The 20696-nt window shown below is 36.7% G+C and overlaps 1 protein-coding gene across 4 annotated transcripts in view; it reads right to left on the bottom strand.

Moving 5' to 3' along the window:
* Positions 1-19950, bottom strand: part of EXT2 (exostosin glycosyltransferase 2) — a 69399-nt gene extending 49449 nt beyond the window's left edge. The window contains exons 1-7 of one of the 4 annotated variants that reach the window (XM_087951267.1): positions 19829-19950; positions 16029-16209; positions 13742-14307; positions 13219-13308; positions 9177-9293; positions 5086-5281; positions 3851-3990 (exon numbers count right to left, since the gene is read on the bottom strand). In XM_087951267.1, the coding sequence (XP_087807393.1) occupies positions 3851-3990; positions 5086-5281; positions 9177-9293; positions 13219-13308; positions 13742-14307; positions 16029-16085 (1166 nt within the window). In that variant the 5' untranslated portion in view covers positions 16086-16209; positions 19829-19950. The remainder of the gene's footprint in view (positions 1-3850; positions 3991-5085; positions 5282-9176; positions 9294-13218; positions 13309-13741; positions 14308-16028; positions 16210-19828) is intronic. The other 3 variants (XM_087951268.1, XM_026664664.2, XM_087951269.1) reach the window with 3 other exon arrangements.
* Positions 19951-20696: the final 746 nt, after the last annotated feature.

The raw sequence follows: 20696 nt of genomic DNA, 5'->3' as shown, positions 1-20696 counted from the left end.
GTGCATAAATACAATGATCCTCATGATGACAGTACTTCAAATTTAGAAAATGAGTGATTTGACAATATTATGGTAAAACATACATTCTGTCAGTGTTCCCTCAACATTAGTGTGGATGTGCAATGTATTCTATGAATGTCCCAAAGGTGCTTTTTCAGAAGGCAACTAGACTTTCTTGTATTTTTCATTGAAGACATTTTGCTTCTCATCCAAAAAGCCTCTTCAACTCTGGCAGGATAGAGTGGAATGGAAGGATTTATATTCCTTGCAAATAGCTGGTCTTTTGCATCCTTTTAGAGCAGGAGTTCCCAAACGTGGCAACTTTAAGACTTGTGGACTTCAACTCCCAGAATTCTCCAGCCAGCTATACTGTGCTGGAGAATTCTGGGAGTTGAAGTCCACAAGTCTTAAAAAGTTGCTAAGTTTGGGGACCTCTGTTTTAGAGGCTCGTTGAAGCACTTGGAGGTTTATCTGTCTCCTCAAGGTCACCTGAGTAGTGCTCCTGATTCCTGTAGTCTGCAATTTATTTTTCCTCTGGAAATCCATTCCTACTCCCACATCCTATCAGATTTGAAGAAGCATCTTGGATGAGAAGCAAAACATCTTCAAAGAAAAAACAAAGACCAGTTGCCTCCAAAAAAAGCACCTTGGGGACAACCATGACCTGGATGACTGAGAATCTCTACAGACTATTCTATGGATGGGATAGCTGTTTCAGGGGGTTTGTATCTGAGCTAAAACTTGCATGTTTAATCTGAATGTGGAACAAAGCTAGACTCTTTTTTTTCAGACATCAGCAGACATGGTTATTCTGAGGTGAAGTGCTTTTGGTAGGAGCAGATAAAAGCCAAGGACTTCAGCAGCAATAGCAACTCAGGTGAGAAATGAATGTGAGGTCACTGGGAAGAGGAGGAACACAGTGAGAGCTGCTGACAGGAGGTGATAAGGGAGGGGTGGCATGTACATACAATAAAATCATTATTATTTTATGGAGTCAGCAGAGCAAGGCTGGCACATGTCATCCTTGCAAATTTCATGCTGGCTGAAACCCATAATTTGGATTTTGCTTCTGAACCAGAGCTGTTCCAGAAGTTTGGCAGAACATCTGGTACAGAGTGTATTTGTTTTGAATATCAAAACATTTTCTATTTCATGCACACCCCTAATGTTTTTGTACCTGTTTAATATAACAAAGGAGAAAGCCTAGAATACAACATTTTCTTTGTTCGACTACAATGTTGATGAATATTAGTTTTCAGTATCTGGATGGTATAATGGAGAAATCCAAAAATATAACTTCCTTTCTTCTACTTTACTATTCATTATTTCTTCTGTTTAACATTAGGTTTTGCTTTCATGCATCTCTGAACTACAGAAAAATGAACTCCCAGGAATTCCCTGGCATTTTTGAATTTAGCTTGGGCTAAGATGCTTAGTTTCCCAACTGAAACCATGGTTGAGTCTGTCCACATGTTCTAAGATATTCATGGATTTTTCTGCTAATCTGCTGAATATTTGTTCTACATAGTAGCTGTTACAGTCCTTGCACTGTATGTTGTACTGTAGATAACTCCTATTTTTGTTCTTGAGCTACTTGACCCTTTGGTTTACTTAAAATCTTTTGAAGGGTTTTAGTTGGTTTATGTTGTACGGTGATGTTGTTTGATTGTAATAGTCTGTTGGCTGTTTCTGTGATTCTTTTTTAATGTATGGTAATCTATTCCTTTTCATAGCTTGTGTTGGTTATGCTATAGTGGGTTGAGCAATCTGTGGTCTAAATGAAGTCCGCAACTTCATCAAAAAGTGCCTGACCGCTCAAACAGTCAACCCAGTACAGTTGAATATTCTTGTATGTCTTGGAAATAAGACAAATAAACTCAATCTATATATATATTTTTTTTTTTTTTTAAAACAAGTTTTATTAAAAGTTTCAACAACAAACAAATCATTACATATTAAATCTTTCCCTGTCTTTCTACAATAATTTCCCCAATATTCTCATAAAACACAAACAAACACAAACAAACATAAAAAAAATCTTTTAGTAAAGTACCTTGGCCCCAGTTACCTCTCTTTGCATGGGCTAAAATAATAGCACATATCACTCTTCACATTTCTATCTTATTTAATCCATCTTAATTAAATCATTAAATTTGTATCTTTTGCCCATTCATTTATCCCTCTATCTCTTCTTATAATAAAAAAATTTCTCCTGAAATCACTAATCAGAGTATGATGCCTTTCTATCCTCCCCTAAGTTAGTAAAATTAACATTCAGCATAACAAATACCCAATTTGGTTCTGCTTGGTACATTCTATCCACCAAAAATGTTTAAATACATTGTATCCTCCTTTCCTTCGATATTTTATTACATTTTAAAAATCAATCATTATTAAAAACTTCAACATTTTAATTTCTTATTAAATCTTAAACCATTCTAATTTACTATTTCAAATATAAATGTTACAATACCATCTTCTGTACCTTAGCAGAATCTTTCTTACAGAAAATTATATTTCATCCTTTGTCTCTAAAAAAAATCCCTCTTCTCCCATCCAATTTTAAAGCTTTGAGGCTTTTCTCCGCCTTTCCCTTTCTTTTCTTCCCCCACCAAATCTTCCTACCCCCTTCTTCTTCTTCTAACCTCTGCCTTGCTGGGATCCCTTCTCTGTTGTGTTCCTTTTTCTCTTGTTTGTTATCATTATATTTACTTTGCATCATATTTTCTCTTTCTCAAATGTTTTTTAGATCTTAAGTCCTTCATTTTCCTTGCTCTCTTCCTTCCTTCTTCCTTAGATAAGTTTTGGGATTCAATGAAGATGGCGTCTTCGTCTCTTCCTTGTTGTTCTTCTTCCGTTTCCATCTGTTCCATTGTCTGTTGGTAATTGACCAGCGCCATTTCTAGAAATAGAAAAGCTTTTTCCATGCCATCTTTGCAGGCTGCTTTTGTTTGCTCATATTCATCCCTCAGGTCTTCAAAAAGGAAAGCCATTATAAATAAATCTTTTCTTTTCTTTATTCCTCTTTCTTCTTACACCAACCAAATATTCCGAGAGAAAGGCAAAAACAATCCCAAAATCCACAATCCTCAATAAATCCAAGCAAGCCAAAATTCCCCTTCCTCTTCCAGGGGTGGTATCAAACAAATAAAAAAAAAAGAATCCAAGTCTATATTTTAAAGCCTTATTAAGATTGTATTTCTGTCCTCAAGTCTTCAAGGCATCTCCTCCAACAAGATCCAAATTTATATATTTTCTTTATCCTCTCCCTTCCGGCTTAATTCCGTCGGGAGGGAGAGTAAACTTTCCTTCAGCACCTCAAAATAGCCGCTTTTTTTCTCTTGTGGAAGAAATCATCAGAAAACCATCTTTTCCAGGAATTAAATTAGATAAATCTCAAAGCCCTGGGTCAACCAAGAAGAACTTTCACTTTCAATAACTTTCTCTTCTTCCTCCTGCGCATACTTGCCCGGCTGTCAACTTCTTTGTGGCGGCCATTGCGGACCGCCGCTGCACCGCCCTGGTAACAGGGGGTTCTGCCGGCCAGGAGGGGGTCTGCAACACCCCAAACCCTTCCTCCGGATCCCCTTACCTTCAGCTACCCCTGCAGGGCAGCCTTGCTCCGCACCCGTCCGGGTCGGAGCCCCAAAACGGCTAGCGCGGCAGGGATCGCGCAGCCGAATCCCTACCGCCGCGGCCGACAAAACCGGAAACTCCCCCAATCTATATATTTTTTGATATTTTTCTCAGACTCATGCAGTTTCCAAATAAGCCACTCAGCGATAATAACAGAATGTACCACTTCTAGTCCAGAATCTCAAGCAACAAAGTGATAAATGTATGTATGTACCTCTTCCAGTCCAAAACTTCAGAGAAAGGAAGAACATAAGAATCCGCTATGACAACAGGGATGCAACCAGCCTGAAGAACATCACTCAAAACCGCTTGTCCTAAACGTGCTCCTCGCAGAACAATACAGAATATGGCTTCCTGTGGACAAAGAGCCAGAAAATAGTCATAATTGTTTTTCTAGTATCTTATTAAATTAAAACAAATGCCTCATTTATTCACCATCTTATGTTTAGGAAACTGGATTTCATGGTTATACAATATGTATCAAATATATACAGGGTTTTCCTTCTTCATATTAATTATAAAGGTTAATTACAACTTTGAAATACTAAACTAATACCCCAACCATTTTTTCCAGAATTATTTCAGTCTTTTCATTTGTCTCTTAGAATACTCCTATTTCACCAAAAAAAAAGAGCCCCATACCTACAGTATGTGGCAAACATGCATATCAGTTTCCTGTATTAAACATACTGTACTTAAAAAGGTTAATAAGATGCCTCTAAATGTGCATTTTTAAACACATAAGTGAGCCAGGGCTGCAATGTTGAAAACATAAGAACGACAGTTTGGTGTAGAGGTTAAGAATCAGGCTATAAACCAGGAGACTGTGATTTCTAGTCTCATTCTGGGCATAAAGCCAGCTGGATAACCTTAGGCCATTCACTTCTCTCAGCCCTAGGAAGAAGGCAATGGCAAATCCCAAGCAGTCTCTGGGGTCAAAAACTACACTGAACATACCACAAACACTGGATTACGTTACTCAGAGCCAGACCTTTCGTAAAAAAATACATTCTGCTCATAACTCAGTGAAATTTTTTATGGAAGTTCAGGATCTGACTTAAAACAATTGACTGCTTTTTTGGAGTTGGGAGAAGTTGAAATTTCAGTAATCTTTCCTTTTCTTTCAAAATTCTGCTCCAGAAGATAGCTGGAATCCCTCAGAAGAATATAAAAAGTGATGCAAAGACTAGGTTGGAAGGATCCTGTCAATTCCATATTCTGCCAGACTCCTCAATTAGCTCTCAAAAACTTCTGCTCACCCATAAAACTTTCACACTCCTAGAAGGGTAGCAATGCACCAAACTAATCATGTATAAACAGTGAAAGGTTGTATAATAAATCTAATGCTTCAGATATTTATCTACAGAAACCCTGATATTTTTTAAAATAAATCGTATCAGCACTCTCTTGTAACCAACAAGAAATGATAGGAGCAAAATGCAGCATTACCTGAAGGACCTGAGGGTAATCAAACATCAGGTTTTTATGGCAACGTTTTCGAATAAAAGGAATTCCCTCTGAAAGATTGGTACACTTGTCCAAGATTAGCACAGATTCTGTATTCTCTGCTTGAAGAGCCTCCAGTTCCGAACGGTATTCAGGATGAAGAGCAATTTGGGAGGAGAGGAGAAAATATCTACGAAGACTGAAGAACACACAACGGTTGGAACAAGTTTAGCAGTGTATTCTCTTTATGCTGCCAAAGACTTGGGCATGGTGGCAGCACACTAGTTAGAATGCAGTATTGCAAGTTAATTCTGCTGCCTGCCAATTGCCAACAGTTTTGGCAGTTCGAATCCTACCAGCCTCAAGGATGACTCAGCCTTCCATCCTTCTGAGGTCAGTAAAAGAGGACTCAGATTGTTAGGGGGAAATATGCTGATTCTGTAAATCACTTAGAGAAGGCTGGCACTGTGAAGCAGTATATAAGTCCAAGTGCTATTGCTATTACTACACAAACACATTCTTAAATATTTGTTCTTTCTTTGGTTTTTGGTGTACTAACAATATGATAATTGGGAAAATTATGTATCAACCCAATTGGGAAGACATTATTAAAGAAGTTGAATAAGCAAAATGCAGTAGGTAGTGCAGTAAAAAAAAAGTTGATCTCCATACTTGAACACAATGTGAGTCATTAACATCAATGAATGATGAATAAGTATGGTGGGACTGCAGGCAAACTATCTCACCCTCTGAATTTACTGGTGTAATTCTCAATTGATTCAATTAAACTTATTTTTAAGGACGCACTGAAACACAATCTACGGTTACACCATTATTTGAAAACCATAGCTATATTCAAATAAACAGAATTGTCCAATAAATATGATAAAGATTGTATTCAGCAGTGGTTTTGAAAGGACTAACATAACTTACATCATATTAGCTCCGGCTTATTACATTTTCTTTTAAACTCTTATTATTTTTGGTTAGATGCCAACTTGTAAATATTATATGGGCAATAGAAGATGGAAGTTATCTTCCTGGTTATAGCTGAACTATCCAAATTTTATTCAGCAATACTACTATTCCAAAAACTAATAACTAACTTTTAATCAGGTTAATAACATTTTTAACAAAAAATGTAGGTGGCAAATGCGATCTATAAATATAATTTCAAATGTATCATTACCATTAAAATTGAATACATACTAATTCAGACATAGATGGAATTACTAATATTTAACCAATATCAGGAAGTTACAAATACAGTAAAATTAAATTCCAATTTTACTATAGCTTTAGAAGCAATGTAATTTAATTTGCAGAACATTGCCACATGACAATACTATCAGCAGTCACATGTTTGTCTTATAAAGTGGTTTAAATTGTTGTCAGTTTTGGGATCATACCATTCTGATGGCATCTTGATTCATCTTGAGAAACTAGCTCAGATTGAAATGATTTTTAAATTTCATAAACAAACCAACACACTAGCATATTCCCAAAAGACCACAGGTCAGCCTAGAAAACACGTCTATTTTTCCCTCCAGGCATATGAAACTGATTTAATTTAAGGCAGATCAGTTTTCTATATAACAGTGAATTGTCTATTTTTATAAGATACGCTCCCCCCCCCCCCTCAAAAAAGTGTCTCTGCATCTTATACAGCGAATATGGGCCCATTTTTGGCCTCCCAAAACCTCCGTGCATCCCGTTTTTGCCCTCCCTGGCGTCCAGAAACACTCTGCAGGCCAAAAACACGCCTGCTTTATAACATGGAAGTGGAAATTATTTAAAATATATTTTAACCAACCTTCTGTTAAATTTGTAAAGACAAAGAAGATAGAGAATTTGGGATGATAGATAAGAGCATGTTCAAGATGAACAGTTTAGATATAAATGTAAAGGTCAACTGAATGTGATACAAAAATGAGCAGGAAGCATTCTTAACATTTCTAGAATTTGAAAAAGAAGTTTCTGGTTCTAAGTATACCTTCTAAAGACTAAAACCTAACAATGCAGGCAGATCATAAAATAAGTGAGGAAATAAACAAGAGCAGGACAATTGTTTATAACACAAGATATAATCAATTGTATTTTAAAAAAGAAAATGGCAGATTTTTCAAATCTATATGAAATAGTAATGAGGGGAACTTTAGGATATTAATGTCTATTGGAAAATAAATTCCCATGTTTGGTGCTTTAAATTCCTGAGTTGTCTTACTAATAATTTATTCTTCAAAGAACAGAAGAATGAATGAGAAAATGAGCTTTCCTTGATACCAACCTATAGGAAAAACTTAGTCAATGGAGTGAAAATAACAGGAATAGTACTGAAAAGTGATCACGTAATACTAGAGCTACTGATTTTAAAAGAAAGTAAAGCCATATATAGTCAAAATATTTTTTTAAAAAATGGATTTTAATAAACCATAGTAAGTAGGATTGGACTGAAGCAGGAGTTAGCATGTTTTCTTTCTGCTTCTCTGATTATTATTTTTTCTAGAGCTAACAAGAAAAGTTCTTAAAAAGAAGATATGAAAATGTAGTTACAAATAATCCAACTGGATGGGGGAAGAAAACACCAAAACAAATTGGTGAGGATGCTCCAATACTATAATGAAGATCTAAAAAACATACAAAGACGTAGTCAGGAAATGGAAAGAGGAACAATTCTCTAAGGGAAAAAAACACAGAGTTTGGAACTGAAAGTAGTCAGAAATGTTAATATTCAGAATGACCCAAGACCCAAGATTCAAGACTTGGCGAAGTATGTTAAAAATAAGGGCTTCCTCAGTTATGTCAATTAATAGATTTATCAGAATAACAGAGCTGGAAGAGACATTGGATGTTTTCTAATCCACCCCTCTGTTGAAACAGGAGATACATTCCAGACAAATAAGCTGTCCAGTCTCTTCTCAAAAGCCTCCAGTGATGGACCCACAACTTCTGTCAAGCCTCTCGGAGCACGTCGGCGTATTTCCCTCTCTATGTATGAAAGAGCTCGCCTCGCTCAGAGCGTTTGGCGAAGCACACGAGTTTCGCAGTCGGAGAGGGAGGCAGCAGCGAAAAGGACGCGGCGGCAACGGCAGGATGCTGCAAGTCAGGACCTTGCATTGAAGCAGCCCGGGGGGCACATAGCCACCTCCCTCCAGCCCACCTTGAGGATTTGCCTTTTGTTGTTGGTATACTTGGCTTCAGGCGCTCCTGTGGCCGCCTTCCCTTTGCCTTGAAGGTAAGTGAATTATTTTAAAAACCTCCGCTCATCCCGCCAGGGCCGCGGCAGAGCCGTACGGGCTGGGCAGAACCAGGAAACACCCGCGGCTTGCTTTCCCGGCTCTGCTCAGCTCGCACGGCCCTGATAGGATGAGCGGAGGTTTTTAAAATAATTCACTTTACCATCGAAGGCAAAGGGAAGGCGCCACAGGAGCGCCTGAGCTGCGTCTCCTCAGGGCTCCGGTTGCAGGGAGGAGCCCTGACTGGCTGCACGTGGCTGTGCCAAACGCCGCGGCGTTGCTGTAACGCTACGGCAGCAAGGGAGAAGGGAAATTAACGGTGCGGAAGGTCTCCCGATATGAAGTGCTCCACCAACGCAGGCAGCACCATATCCGGGCATGCAACAAAGTACTTCCTAACGGCAAGCCCCTCCCGCCATTCACCCCCCGCCATTCCCCCCCCATTTCGCATGTTTAATATGGGCCTTAATTTGGGGGGAGGGGCTTAATTTGATTTTATGCCAATAAATCATGCTGGGGCTTCCTATTGGTGGAGGCCGTATTGTTGGAGAAACACGGTATATATTATCCTGGAAAATTCATGGAAAATGAATGAAGGGCAAATAGTGTTCCCACTTTCAAAACAAAGGAGGGTAGGGAATCCAGAACTTACACAGTCAGTCATTATGGCATAATATTTAAGAAGTCTGGAATATATTGAATATTTCAGCTCTCCAGTTCTGAACGAATGGAATGAATGAATCTTCAATGAATCTTCTGAATGAATAATCAATATTAAGAGAATTTTACCAAATTCTGACTTGGCTGGCTGAATTTCTTAGCACTGTAAGCAAAATCACAATTAACATCTCAGCTTACCCTTGTCCTTTATTTAGCAGTTGTACTTCTGCAGATAGAGGACTATAAACTGGAACACTGACATCATATCCTTGCCGGTAGGTCCATGTAGAAAAGCCACCTCCTGCCAACAGAGCTCTGAGGATGACAGAAAAAAAAATTCTACATTCACATGTTTTTCATGTGCATTCATTCAAAGGATTTAGATAATCAGTGAGGTAAGATAAAGTATACAGCTGAAACATACTGAATGAAAGACAGTAAATATACAACAAAAGACCATATATCTAAACCTTAAGCCAGAGATTCAGGTATCAGTTTAACTGAACATTTTTTTATTTCTTTCAACTTCTATGAATAGTAGTTAAATGAAAAGCTGTATATTGGTAATTTAATACAGATAGTCCTCGACTTACAACAGTTTAATGACCGTTCAAAGTTACGTCATTGAAAAAAGTGACTTACAGTTTTTCACACTTATAACCATTGCAGCTTCTCCATGATCACATCATCAGTATTGGGACACTTGACAATTGACTCATATTTATGATAATTGTAGTGTCCTGGGGTCATGTGATCACCGTTTCCGACCTTCTGACAAGCAAAGTCACTGGGGAAACCAGATTCACTTAAGAACTGTGTTACTAACTTAACAACTGTAGTGATTCACTTAGCAGCTGTGGCAAGAAAGGTTGTAAAATGGGACAAAGCCCACTTAACAACTGTCTCACTTAGCAACATAAATTTTGGGATCAATTGTGGTAATAAGTCGAGGACTATATGTAAACGAGCATGAAAAGACAGCAAATTTCCAATTTGCAAATATTTTAATTGTCCCTTTCAAGAAAGAAGATAACATGACCCCTTGCAACATCAAATTCCACCCTGCAGATACATCCAGAATTGAAACATATGCTAAATTAATGAAATAGAATTTAGTAAGTAGAGAGTCTTTAATTGAATTATTTTTCATTATCCATTGTTTTTTAAATTATCTTTTCTATTACAAAAAAGATTCTAAAGCAAATGGGCTAATATTCATATGAATAGTGCCTAAGAATTGAACCAGAAGAGGATTTCACTTTCTTTGTCTTAAATTCAGGATACTAAACAGAAAATGGTAAATAAAGAATCCCCCAAAATTTATATGAAATCTGGCTGCCTTCACCATCTGTTAAAATAGAACATTATCGCCATATTTTCTTAACAGGATAACTTATGTCAGGGAAGGAAGGGAGAATAAATCTACTAGTTCTTTTTGATATTTTAGCAGCTTTCAATATAAAATATTATAAAATAAAATAGGAGGAGGGGTTGTTCACCACCTTGGGGTTGCTTGTAAAAATAATAAAGGTGGGATACAATCAATCAAATAAATAAAAATATTAGTGGTTCCAGGATACTACTTCTGAGTACATGTTGAAGTGCAATACTCTCCCTCCTACACATTTGGACAGATCCAGAAAAGGCTACTTTGGAATGATCGTTTCTCCCCACCATGTTACAAGGTACCATATGTTTCACACATCAACATTCCCATTTATCTTAGGGAGGGTGGACTATTATGTGTTCATTTCTTCCCTTTAGATCAGCATTTCCCAACTTCAGCAATTTTAAGATGTGTGAACTTCAACTGTCAGAATTCTCCGCTAACATGCTCTAGATAGTTCAAGCAATGTATACAGTGAACCAGTAAAACGGCAAGATTACAGAAACAAGGGTGAAAGATTTATATAATCTGAAGAGAAACCAGAGTATTATATGAACATCAATGTATGGAAACATAATTTATGAAGATTTGTAAAAACATAATAAAAAGAAAAAAGAAACAAGGAAGACTAATTAACTGACACTAAATACAGACAAGATGGAAATAATAGGGATGTTAAATGCAGACAAAATATCAACAGTCTGGATAATTCATTGGTCTGAGTAAGTGAAATGTGGGCTAATATCTTTCACATGTGCTCCTCCAATATTCTGAAAAGTTAGGGCTTTACAGGAGTTGAAATCCAAAATATATGGAGGGCACCCAGGTTGCCAATTTTATTACTATCCCCACTCTCAGAATCAGAAATATTGTCTGAGACTATCCTTGGATCACTCCTGGCTCGAAGTATTTTTATAGCTTAGACTGAGCCAATAAGTATGAATTTATAGGACACAGGTAATCTTGCAATAATTACTCATCCTTTGGCAATCTCTAATTTGGCTTATTAAAATGTGTTTTACATATATGTGTGGCTACTATAAATTAATCTTTTGGAAGCTTCAGTCACTCCACACAAGGCAATTATATTGTTAACGGGAATTCATTGGTAGGATCTAATTATGATTGTTTTATTACAACCATTGACGATTAATTTTTTACTGCAATTAGCTTTAGAAATTCTAAGCATCTTACACAGTTCATAAATCTAGTTGCCACAATGTAGCATTCTCACACAGATTTAAAATGTATACAAATTCATGAAGATTTATAAATGTGAGGTTTTATTTGAGGCATGGCTATAAATCTCAATTCTTCAGACATTCAATCCCGCATTCAGAAAATTTCTTGTAACAGACATTTCTCAAACCCAACATGGTTAGGTATTTGCGTCACTGCTAGCAAGACAGAAGACATATTGGGGGGGGGGGATCAACCTACTGCACTACAGTATACCAAAATCCTGCCTTACATGTACCTAAGTCTGTTCTAAAACTGAAATACTATTTTTTATAGATAAATGGTAATTTGGATGTTTTGTTCATACTCTGGATAGTAGGAGATACTTGCTCAATGTTTATATAACAATTCCATCTAGACTGCTAACTGTTGGTTTCTACCTCACCAGCTTCAGCTCTTATATGGTATTTTAAAAGATGGTTTAAAATTTCACAATTTGAAAAAGATTTACAATTTGTTAGTTGTGGGTGACACCAAATGTAACATTTCTTCTGAGAGAACCAACAAGGGTAAACTATCCCCCCCCCCCCGCACCTTACCAACTAATATGTATCCTCAACATTTGTTAAAAAAGAAACCACAAATCTTTGGACTAGATCCAGAGAGTATACTTGGGATGAAGGAGAGGACAGTTGTGCTTTAATGTAGTTATTTATATAAATTTTGTGACTGCCATTCAGCATTCATAGTCCAAAAGTAGAAGACAAACAATATGCATGGTCATTGTCCCCTGATCACAAACATGCTAGAAAGGTTTGGCTACCTATACTTGAAAACAAATAAACACATCACAAAAACTTTTGGCCTTCATTTGTTTATTAATATATTTGTTTTTAGGAGGGTTGGAGTGGGGCTTTGAGAAGAAACATTTAAAGTCCTTAAGACTGCAAAACAATAATACATGACTGCCCTCTGCAGGCTAGCCATGGTCCTATACATAGGATTTGATTTTTTTTATTAAGTTTTTTTTCCAGTTTTTACATTTAAGTTAATTACTAGAAACATATGTTGCGTTGATCAGTTTTTTGGCAAAAAAAATTAAGGTTCTACTTCTAACACCTATTTACATTAACAATACACCTATTGTAATTATTCATACTAGTGCACATATAATTTTAATAGAAACAACGCAAGTAGTACATTCCCCTTGAAATACATTTTGATATACATACTAGAATTTAAAAGCAATGTACTTCACTTAAATCAACTTCACTTTTAACTGAGAACAGCACTCAGTCACATATTATGTATATAAATATAATGACATACTAAGGATAGCTAGACACATCCCCATGACTAATATCTAGGGGGCTTTAGGTTTTGAAAGTTTTTACTTTTCATCTTCAATAAGAACATGCCTTTGGAACATCAGTAAATTGGAACAAATACTTTAAATCCAGGTACAGCAATATTTTTAGAAAGCAGCAGAAATACAGAGATTGTTTTTCATCTAGAAACAGTGAAGGAGGGAAAAAAAATCAAGCAGAAAATTAATCTCATTTATGAAATATCCCAAGCCAAGCATATACATGAAGTCTTCCACTTCTTTACCTAACTTTCTATAAGTCACCTAACCACTTAAAAAAAAAGACATAAACAGTGAAAATTACCTACCTGTCCCTTGGAACATCTAACGCTGTGTTATAGTCAGGTGGCCCTCCAGGCAGCATATTGAACAAGAGATGATTGGTGCCTCGATCCCAACTAAGATGATAAAGGAAATGAAAGAAAAATCTGAGCACCACACAGAACAGGGACTTGAATTTTGGACATAAAACAAAAACCAAAGCATAAAACAAAACAGCTAATTAAAATTAAAATATCCCAGCTATCTTTATTTGTCTGATTTCTACAGCAACTAATAATTAGTCTGTTCGCAATCTTATACAAAACTATTAAGAAAGCATAAGAATCCAATTGAATTTATTTCTAGTGTATGAATGCAGGATCTCAGCTTTAATTATTAATATTTGGGAGAAAAAGACACTCAGTAATTAAGACTGAAAAATTCACTGTGATTCAACATCAAAACCTAACACAATATTTATATCCTGGCTGTCACATTTTCTCATAATCCCTCTTCTTGAATTCCTATTTTAGTTTTGGAAGTTACTGTAAGATTTCTGGAGGGAGGTACCGGGACAATTGGGCCAAAGCCTGAGCTGCTTCCTTGATGCGCAGTGTGTTCTGGTTGAGAACATCAATGGATGGTACAAATAGACAAGCACGATTGATGTCATCTGTGTAGAAGTCACTATCCGAAATAGCAGTTAATAGTTCATTGTATTCCTTGGAAATAGTGTGACTGACTGGCATGTTGTATTCATCCACATACTTCTTTAGGGAATAAATATAGACTTTGATCTTATTCTTTGGATTGAAGCCACAGCGATAAACATCAAAGCATGTGTGCATCCTGCAGCTAAGATCTCCCCGTTCTGGAATGGCACTGTCTGCAGGAATCTTGATTATAGGCACATCATGAATGCTGCGTTTCTCAAGGGTCCATTCATTTGAGGATTCAATGGAGTGAGGCCAGAACTGGAACATGCCAGTGGCAATTAACCCCAGTAGCACAACAGAAAATAGAGCAATGTAGTAGATGCGATGTTTGGTCTTCATTCTTGGGATGAGGGCTGGACCCCGAGTGTTGTATTTGACTGACGCACACATAATGAAAAAAAACCACCTTTCCACAAGCTTCTGTAGAACAGAACACATATGAAGAAAGAAAGGGAATATTTTATTATTAAGCTAGTAAAACATATTTGCAGATAAAATAAAGATTACATAGATGTTTCCATTCTCCTCTCCAATTTCTGCTTTCTTTTTTTAAAAAGCACTTCTGATTTCGCTTTATATAACTATTTTTCTGGAACTCTGCCTCACATAATATCAACTATGAAAACAGACAACAAAGCAAACAGGATATGCAACAACATGGAACTTACTGAATATATCCCCTAATAAAATATGCATCCCAAATTCAGATGACAATCTACTACTGTTTAGTTCTGTTTAGTCCCGTATTATACTGGGCATATGAGGTTCCTATCTATAGGTTTAGGATTTTTTGCTAAAGCAGACCAAAAAATAAGCCATTTTCTACCCTAAATAGGGAAACATAAATTATCAACAGAATACATGCTAACTTAAGACCATTTCAAGTAATACACATGTATTTCAATGTGCAGTATTTAATGGCAAGATGGGCAGCATATAGATTTTAATAAATATTTCCTCAAAAACCCTTGAAACTACCTCCTTAGAGTTAAAACAATACCACAAGAGTCATATTGTGGCATCTTTAAGCTTACGAGCTTCTGTGGGTTCTCTATAGATACAGTATATAGAGTGTAGTCCTATAGCACAACAAACTATATACCATCAAAAATTGTAGAATAATTATTTTAAACATATTATAAATGGAGGGTCACGGCTAATATATAGCAATCTTGTCAAAGCTACATTGCAAATGTATGTCCAAGCTAAAGTTTGAGTCAACAACGATCTGCTTAAATGTATAATTTCAACATACATTATTCATACAGTTATAGTGAACTAAAAATAGTTTTGTACTATAAAAGCTATTTCAGTTAAATTTAATTGAAACAGAAGATAGCTTCCCAAATGACCAGGATGATTTATTATTTTACATTTGTTACAAAATTTGTATTCCTCTTATTCAGAGACTCTACACAGCTCATAAATTATCAGTTTATAATCTAAAACAATATGTTAATACAAGGATAAATCTGTTATTTTCCCCCGAAGGAATAGTTCTAAGACTGGGAATCATCTAGCTTTCTTATTCACTTTGATTGGAGACTGGGTGAAAGCTATACAACACAACCAAGGACATGATTTTTTTTTTAATAGGAAAGGGTATACCATTGCTTTTTTCAAGGAAGTGGGAACTAGTCCTTCATTCAAAGAATTATCGCTCAAATCCATCCAGATAACCTCTTCTCTGTGTGAAAGAACAGCCAAGTGGCATATAGATTGACATGTGGTACTTGATTTACGATGACAATTGAGCCCTAAATTTCTGTTGCTAAGCAAGGCAGTTGTTAAGTTTTTTCCCCATTTTGCAACCTTTTTTTTGCCAGAGTTGTTAAGTGAATCATGTGGTCATTAAATTGAATTTGGTTTCCCCCATTGACTTTGCTTGTCAGAAACATCTGGGAAGGTTACAAATGGTGATCATGTGATCTCAGGACAGTACAACTATCAAAAATATATGCCACTTGCCAGAATCCAAATTTGATCACGTGACCATAGGGATGTTTAATGATAATAAATGTGAAAAATGATCAAGTCAATTTTTTCAGTGCCATTATAACTTTGAACAGCAACTGAATGAATGGTTAAAAGTCAAGGACTACTTGTAGATCACAGGAGGTGGAGCTCATACTGCAGAGTACCTTATTCACATTCTCAGACTTCACAATTATTGCATCCGAAACAGTCCTAGGCTGCATTAACAGAGAGGTAAAATCAGGATCACATGAAGTGTTAATACCACTTTATAGTGCCTTGGTAAGCCCACGCTTGGAATATTGCATCCAGTTTTGGTCAACACTATATAAAAATGGTGTTGAGTCTCTAGAAAGAGTGCAGAGAAAAGCAACAATGATTGATTAGAAGACTGGAAGTTAAAACATATGAAGAATGGTTACAGGAATTGGGTATGTCTAATTTGATGAAAAGAAGGACTTGGGGTGACATGATAGCAATGTTCCAATATTTAATAGCTACCACAAAGAAGAGAGTGTCAACCTATTTTCCAAAGCACTTGAAGCACAAGAAGTAATGGAAGGAAACTAATCAAGGAGAGAAGCAACTTAGAATTAAGGAGAAATTTCCTGACAGTTAGAATAATTAATCAATGGAAAAAAATTGCCTCCAGAAATTGTATATGTTCCAACCCTGGAGGTTTTTAAGATTTGGACAACTGTTTGTCTGAAAAGGGTTCCCTGTTTGAGCAGGAGATTTGACTAGAAGACCCTTCCGACTCTGTTATTCTGTAAGCCTACAGGTAGCATACTGTACATGTTGTGGAGTTACTATGGCTGTTGGGTGAAACTCAATTTACAGAGATGAAAAGGGAAGATTTAAGGAATTTGCACACAGCGCAGTATACCACTAAACAACTGGATATAAAATTGGAAAGGATAAGGACATTTGGAAAAGTTTTAGCCACTTAAATTTTAGCCATTTAAATTAAGAAAAACAAATTGTTTTAGTTTTAGGTAAGAAATAGAGTCCCAACTTATAAATATTTTTTGGGCTTCATTTATGTGAAAACTGTTTTTTCCAAGTATAAGTTGTACACATGTTGAATTTATCTGTTTAAAGCAGAATATCAATATAATTAAGTAATATTTTCCCAAAGTATATATAAGTAAAAGTTTGACTTGTGATTCTCATTTGAATTGTAAAAGTGGTTACAGAAATATTATATTATACAAATCTTTCCAATATGATGCATGAAAATGTATACTTAAAAACAGGTACTAGATGACAAAGTGACTTTCAAATACAAAATGGCAATGCAGAAGAACTGGATGAGTATATCATATGGGGAAAATTTTGTATAATATATTCAGGGGCTGAAACAGATGTCTTCTTTAAATAATTCAAGTAATAAAATTAACTCACAAACCATTACATTTTCCCAGCTATATTTCTATTTATGTCATTTAAAATTTCAATAATGGTTTGCAATAAAATGAAAGCTTAGGATTTTTTTTTCACTTTGAGAGTCTTGCCATTTTTTAAAATTAGGAAATATTCATGCTTTGAATTAAGACTTTCTAATTATACTCAATTAAATATGCTGTAATTACTTGTGGTAAACTCTATTCTCTTCCCAAGAATTTTCATTTTACCACACATTGGGGAAAAGAAGAACTATTTAGATTGTTCCAGCAACCATCACATTTTTATTGCAGACACAGACCAAAACTATGTGTAATCGCCCCCAAAAGACAATGAAAATAAAATTTAAATAAGATTTATGTAAAATCGTATACATAAATGAGAAATATGTTCTAAGAAAAGCCTAAAAGACATTTGCTACTCAGCTTCCGAGAAAAGATGATTTCAAACTTTGTTAAAAGTGTTTTTTCTAAAAATGTGTTAAATGATCATAATATGCATCCATTAATAAGGGGCTCCATAAATAACTAGTACATTTTTATCTATTTCTTTCAAAAAAATAAACAATTCCATGATACATTCGGAAATTTCTAAACCACCCATAACTTCAACATATCCAAAGTAAAACGACTGAATATAGTTGCTTGTGCTAATAAATAATTTTAAATCATATTTTAGCTACCTTATGCCTTTTAAAAACATTTTTGCAGTCTGTTATCAAATGAATTATAAAACAGAATCATGTTGGTTAATATGGTACAGAATTTCTCCCAAAAAACTCCTTGATCTTGTCAATATTTTCTTCATGAAGACATATACTGCCTACTGACAATATACTGCCACTATAAATCTTAACGTATTAATGAAACTAACCTCCCATTCTCTCATTCACATGGTAGAATAGCAGGTTTCATATTAAGATCAGATATTCGAGACATTTTAATTTGCTAAGGAATATTTTCTTCCACCAAGTATACTGTCATGACACTACTTAATCATCTATATATTATTTGATAGAAGAAAAGGTTTTTCTTCTACAGCAGTAAATTCACAAATGAGTACTAATCCATATATAGATGATTGCATAGTTCCACAGCAGTAGAATTCTGCATCAACCAAATTATAGTGATTATCAACCACACTATAGTATTGTGAAAGAATTTTAGTGTTGTTAAAACTGTTACACAAATTTCAATATCAGCAAAGTGGAGAAATCGACTGAAACTTGATCAGTGACTGCTTCTGCAATTTCCAGTACCAAATATACTTAGAATGAAGGATTTGCATATCATGCTTCACTATAAGTCACTGTTTTTCAATCTCCACAACTTTCAAGAGGTGTGGACTTCAATTCCCAGAATTCCCCAATTAGCTATGCTGGCTGAAGAATTCTGGGAGATGAAGTCCACCTGTCCTAAATTTGCAAAGTTGAGTAACACTGCTAGAAGTAATTTAGCCATTGTCTACCAAATTAACTCAATGTTCTGGTTCATAGACTTCATTATAACTAGTCACCCAGAATTGGTTCACAGAACATGTTAGGATAATGCAAGCACAGAAACATTCAAGGATTTCAGATCTTAATCTGGAAATTTAAGATGAAAGTTGTAGGAACCATGTATGGGAGGAGTGGAACAATTGGGATTTGTTAGTACAAGCACATTTGGCAGAAACTTACATACTCAAGACTTCACCTTCAAATCCTCAACACTAAGTTATTTAAATTCAATAGCTGGATTCACACAACAAGCCACTAGCTGTAAACTTTCAATGACAAGGGCTAAACTGCACCAAGCACAATACTATAAAATTTAGCATGCTGTATTAGCCAGGCCACCACTTTAAGACAGGGGTCTTCAAACTTGAGAGCTTTAAGGCTTGTGGACTTCAATTCCCAGAATCCCTCCTCCAGTCATGTTAGCTCAGGAATTCTGGGAGTTGAAGTCCACAAGTCTTAAACTTGCCAAGTTTGAAGACCCTTGCCTTAAACCACAATATGGTCAGGTTTTGCTTAGCATGTTAAACAAAGCCATTAATTTGTTGACAATATTTATCAGTGGCATATTGCACAAATAAAGCTAATTTTTTTTAAAAAAGGCAACTGACACACAAATTCTGGCTGGCTTTATTCATCTTTATTAGTTTTTTTCTACCTTCTTGCTCAAGCTCAAACTCTTCAAATGGAGTTCTTATACTCTTTGCTAATCAACCGTTGCCGGGGTTTTGTAGCTTTGGTTTATTATAGGATTGGAGGCTTCACTACCCAGAAGGTGCATTTCTGAACTGATTTTTATCCTTTTGGACAGAGAAGCAAGAAGTAGTGGCTGGAGGAAGGAAACGGCGAGATGGGTGAAGGCAGGGCAGAGATCAAGTATTTTAAAACAGCCATTCTGTCACAAGGACATCGTGCAGGGCGGTTTCGGGGTCTGGGAGGAGAAGTGGGAGCCTTTCACCTCTCGCTGCCCATGGGGTACCTGACGCCCCGCTCTTGCCTACCCCAGACCTCTCTCCCAACCTCTGAGAAAACCGGGTTGGGAGCACCCTCCGCAAAAGCCAGGCCCACCTCACCTGCGGACCTTCCGCCCGACGGAGGCTCGGCGGAGGGGACCGCGATGGTCAGACGTTCCCCGCGACCCCTCCGTCTTCGCCTGCCGCGGCCAACATTTCCTGCTTCCGGTTGAGCATGACGTTATTTCCTGTGCGCATTCAGTTCCCAGTGAGCGGCTGCGTCTCGAGCCCTGGAAGTCGGCTAGCCTCTTTTTAAGTTCTCGACCAGGCGTCTCCCACCTTGGCAACGTTAAGACTTGTGGACTTCAACTCCCAGAATTCCTCAGCCAGGCTTTGCTTTGCTGGCTGAGGAATTCTGGGAGTTGAAGTCCACAAGTCTTAAAGTTGCCAAGGTGGGAGACCCCTGGTCTAGACTTGCAAGGGGTGGAGAGGGAAATGTTACCGGAGCTCCTGATCAGAGACTTTTCCCGCCCTTGCAACTACCCAGCCATGAGCCCTCAGAGGTCGCTACTGAAAGAGGGCAAGCGCTAGATTTGGGGGATGTGTGTGTGTTTACACAAGCAGTTGTCTTTAATAGTCCCGGTATTTGGAATATTTGCCGCAGAAAGTACAATTGCACTTCGTTTGTAGAGATTCTCTGTCATTCAGGTCATGGTTGTCCCAAGGTGCTTTTTCTGGAGGCAACTGGACTTTCGTCTTGTTGTTTGTTTTTCCTTTGAAGACGTTTCGCTTCTCATCCAAGAAGCTGCTTCAGTTCTGACAGGATAGTGGGGAATGGAAGGATTAGGACAACCATGACCTGGATGACTGAGAAATCTCTACATACTTTTGCTATACAATTTGGGATTGAACACTTCGAATAGGAATGGCTTTCCAGAGGAAAAATAAATTGCAGACTACAGGAATCAGGAGCACTAATCAGG

Source organism: Notechis scutatus, chromosome 1 (genome assembly GCF_049901735.1).
Source record: "Notechis scutatus isolate UNSWTSFEM ecotype Mainland chromosome 1, rNotScu1.2, whole genome shotgun sequence".
NCBI lineage: Eukaryota > Metazoa > Chordata > Lepidosauria > Squamata > Elapidae > Notechis > Notechis scutatus.
This window is presented reverse-complemented; position numbering and strand designations above follow the sequence as displayed.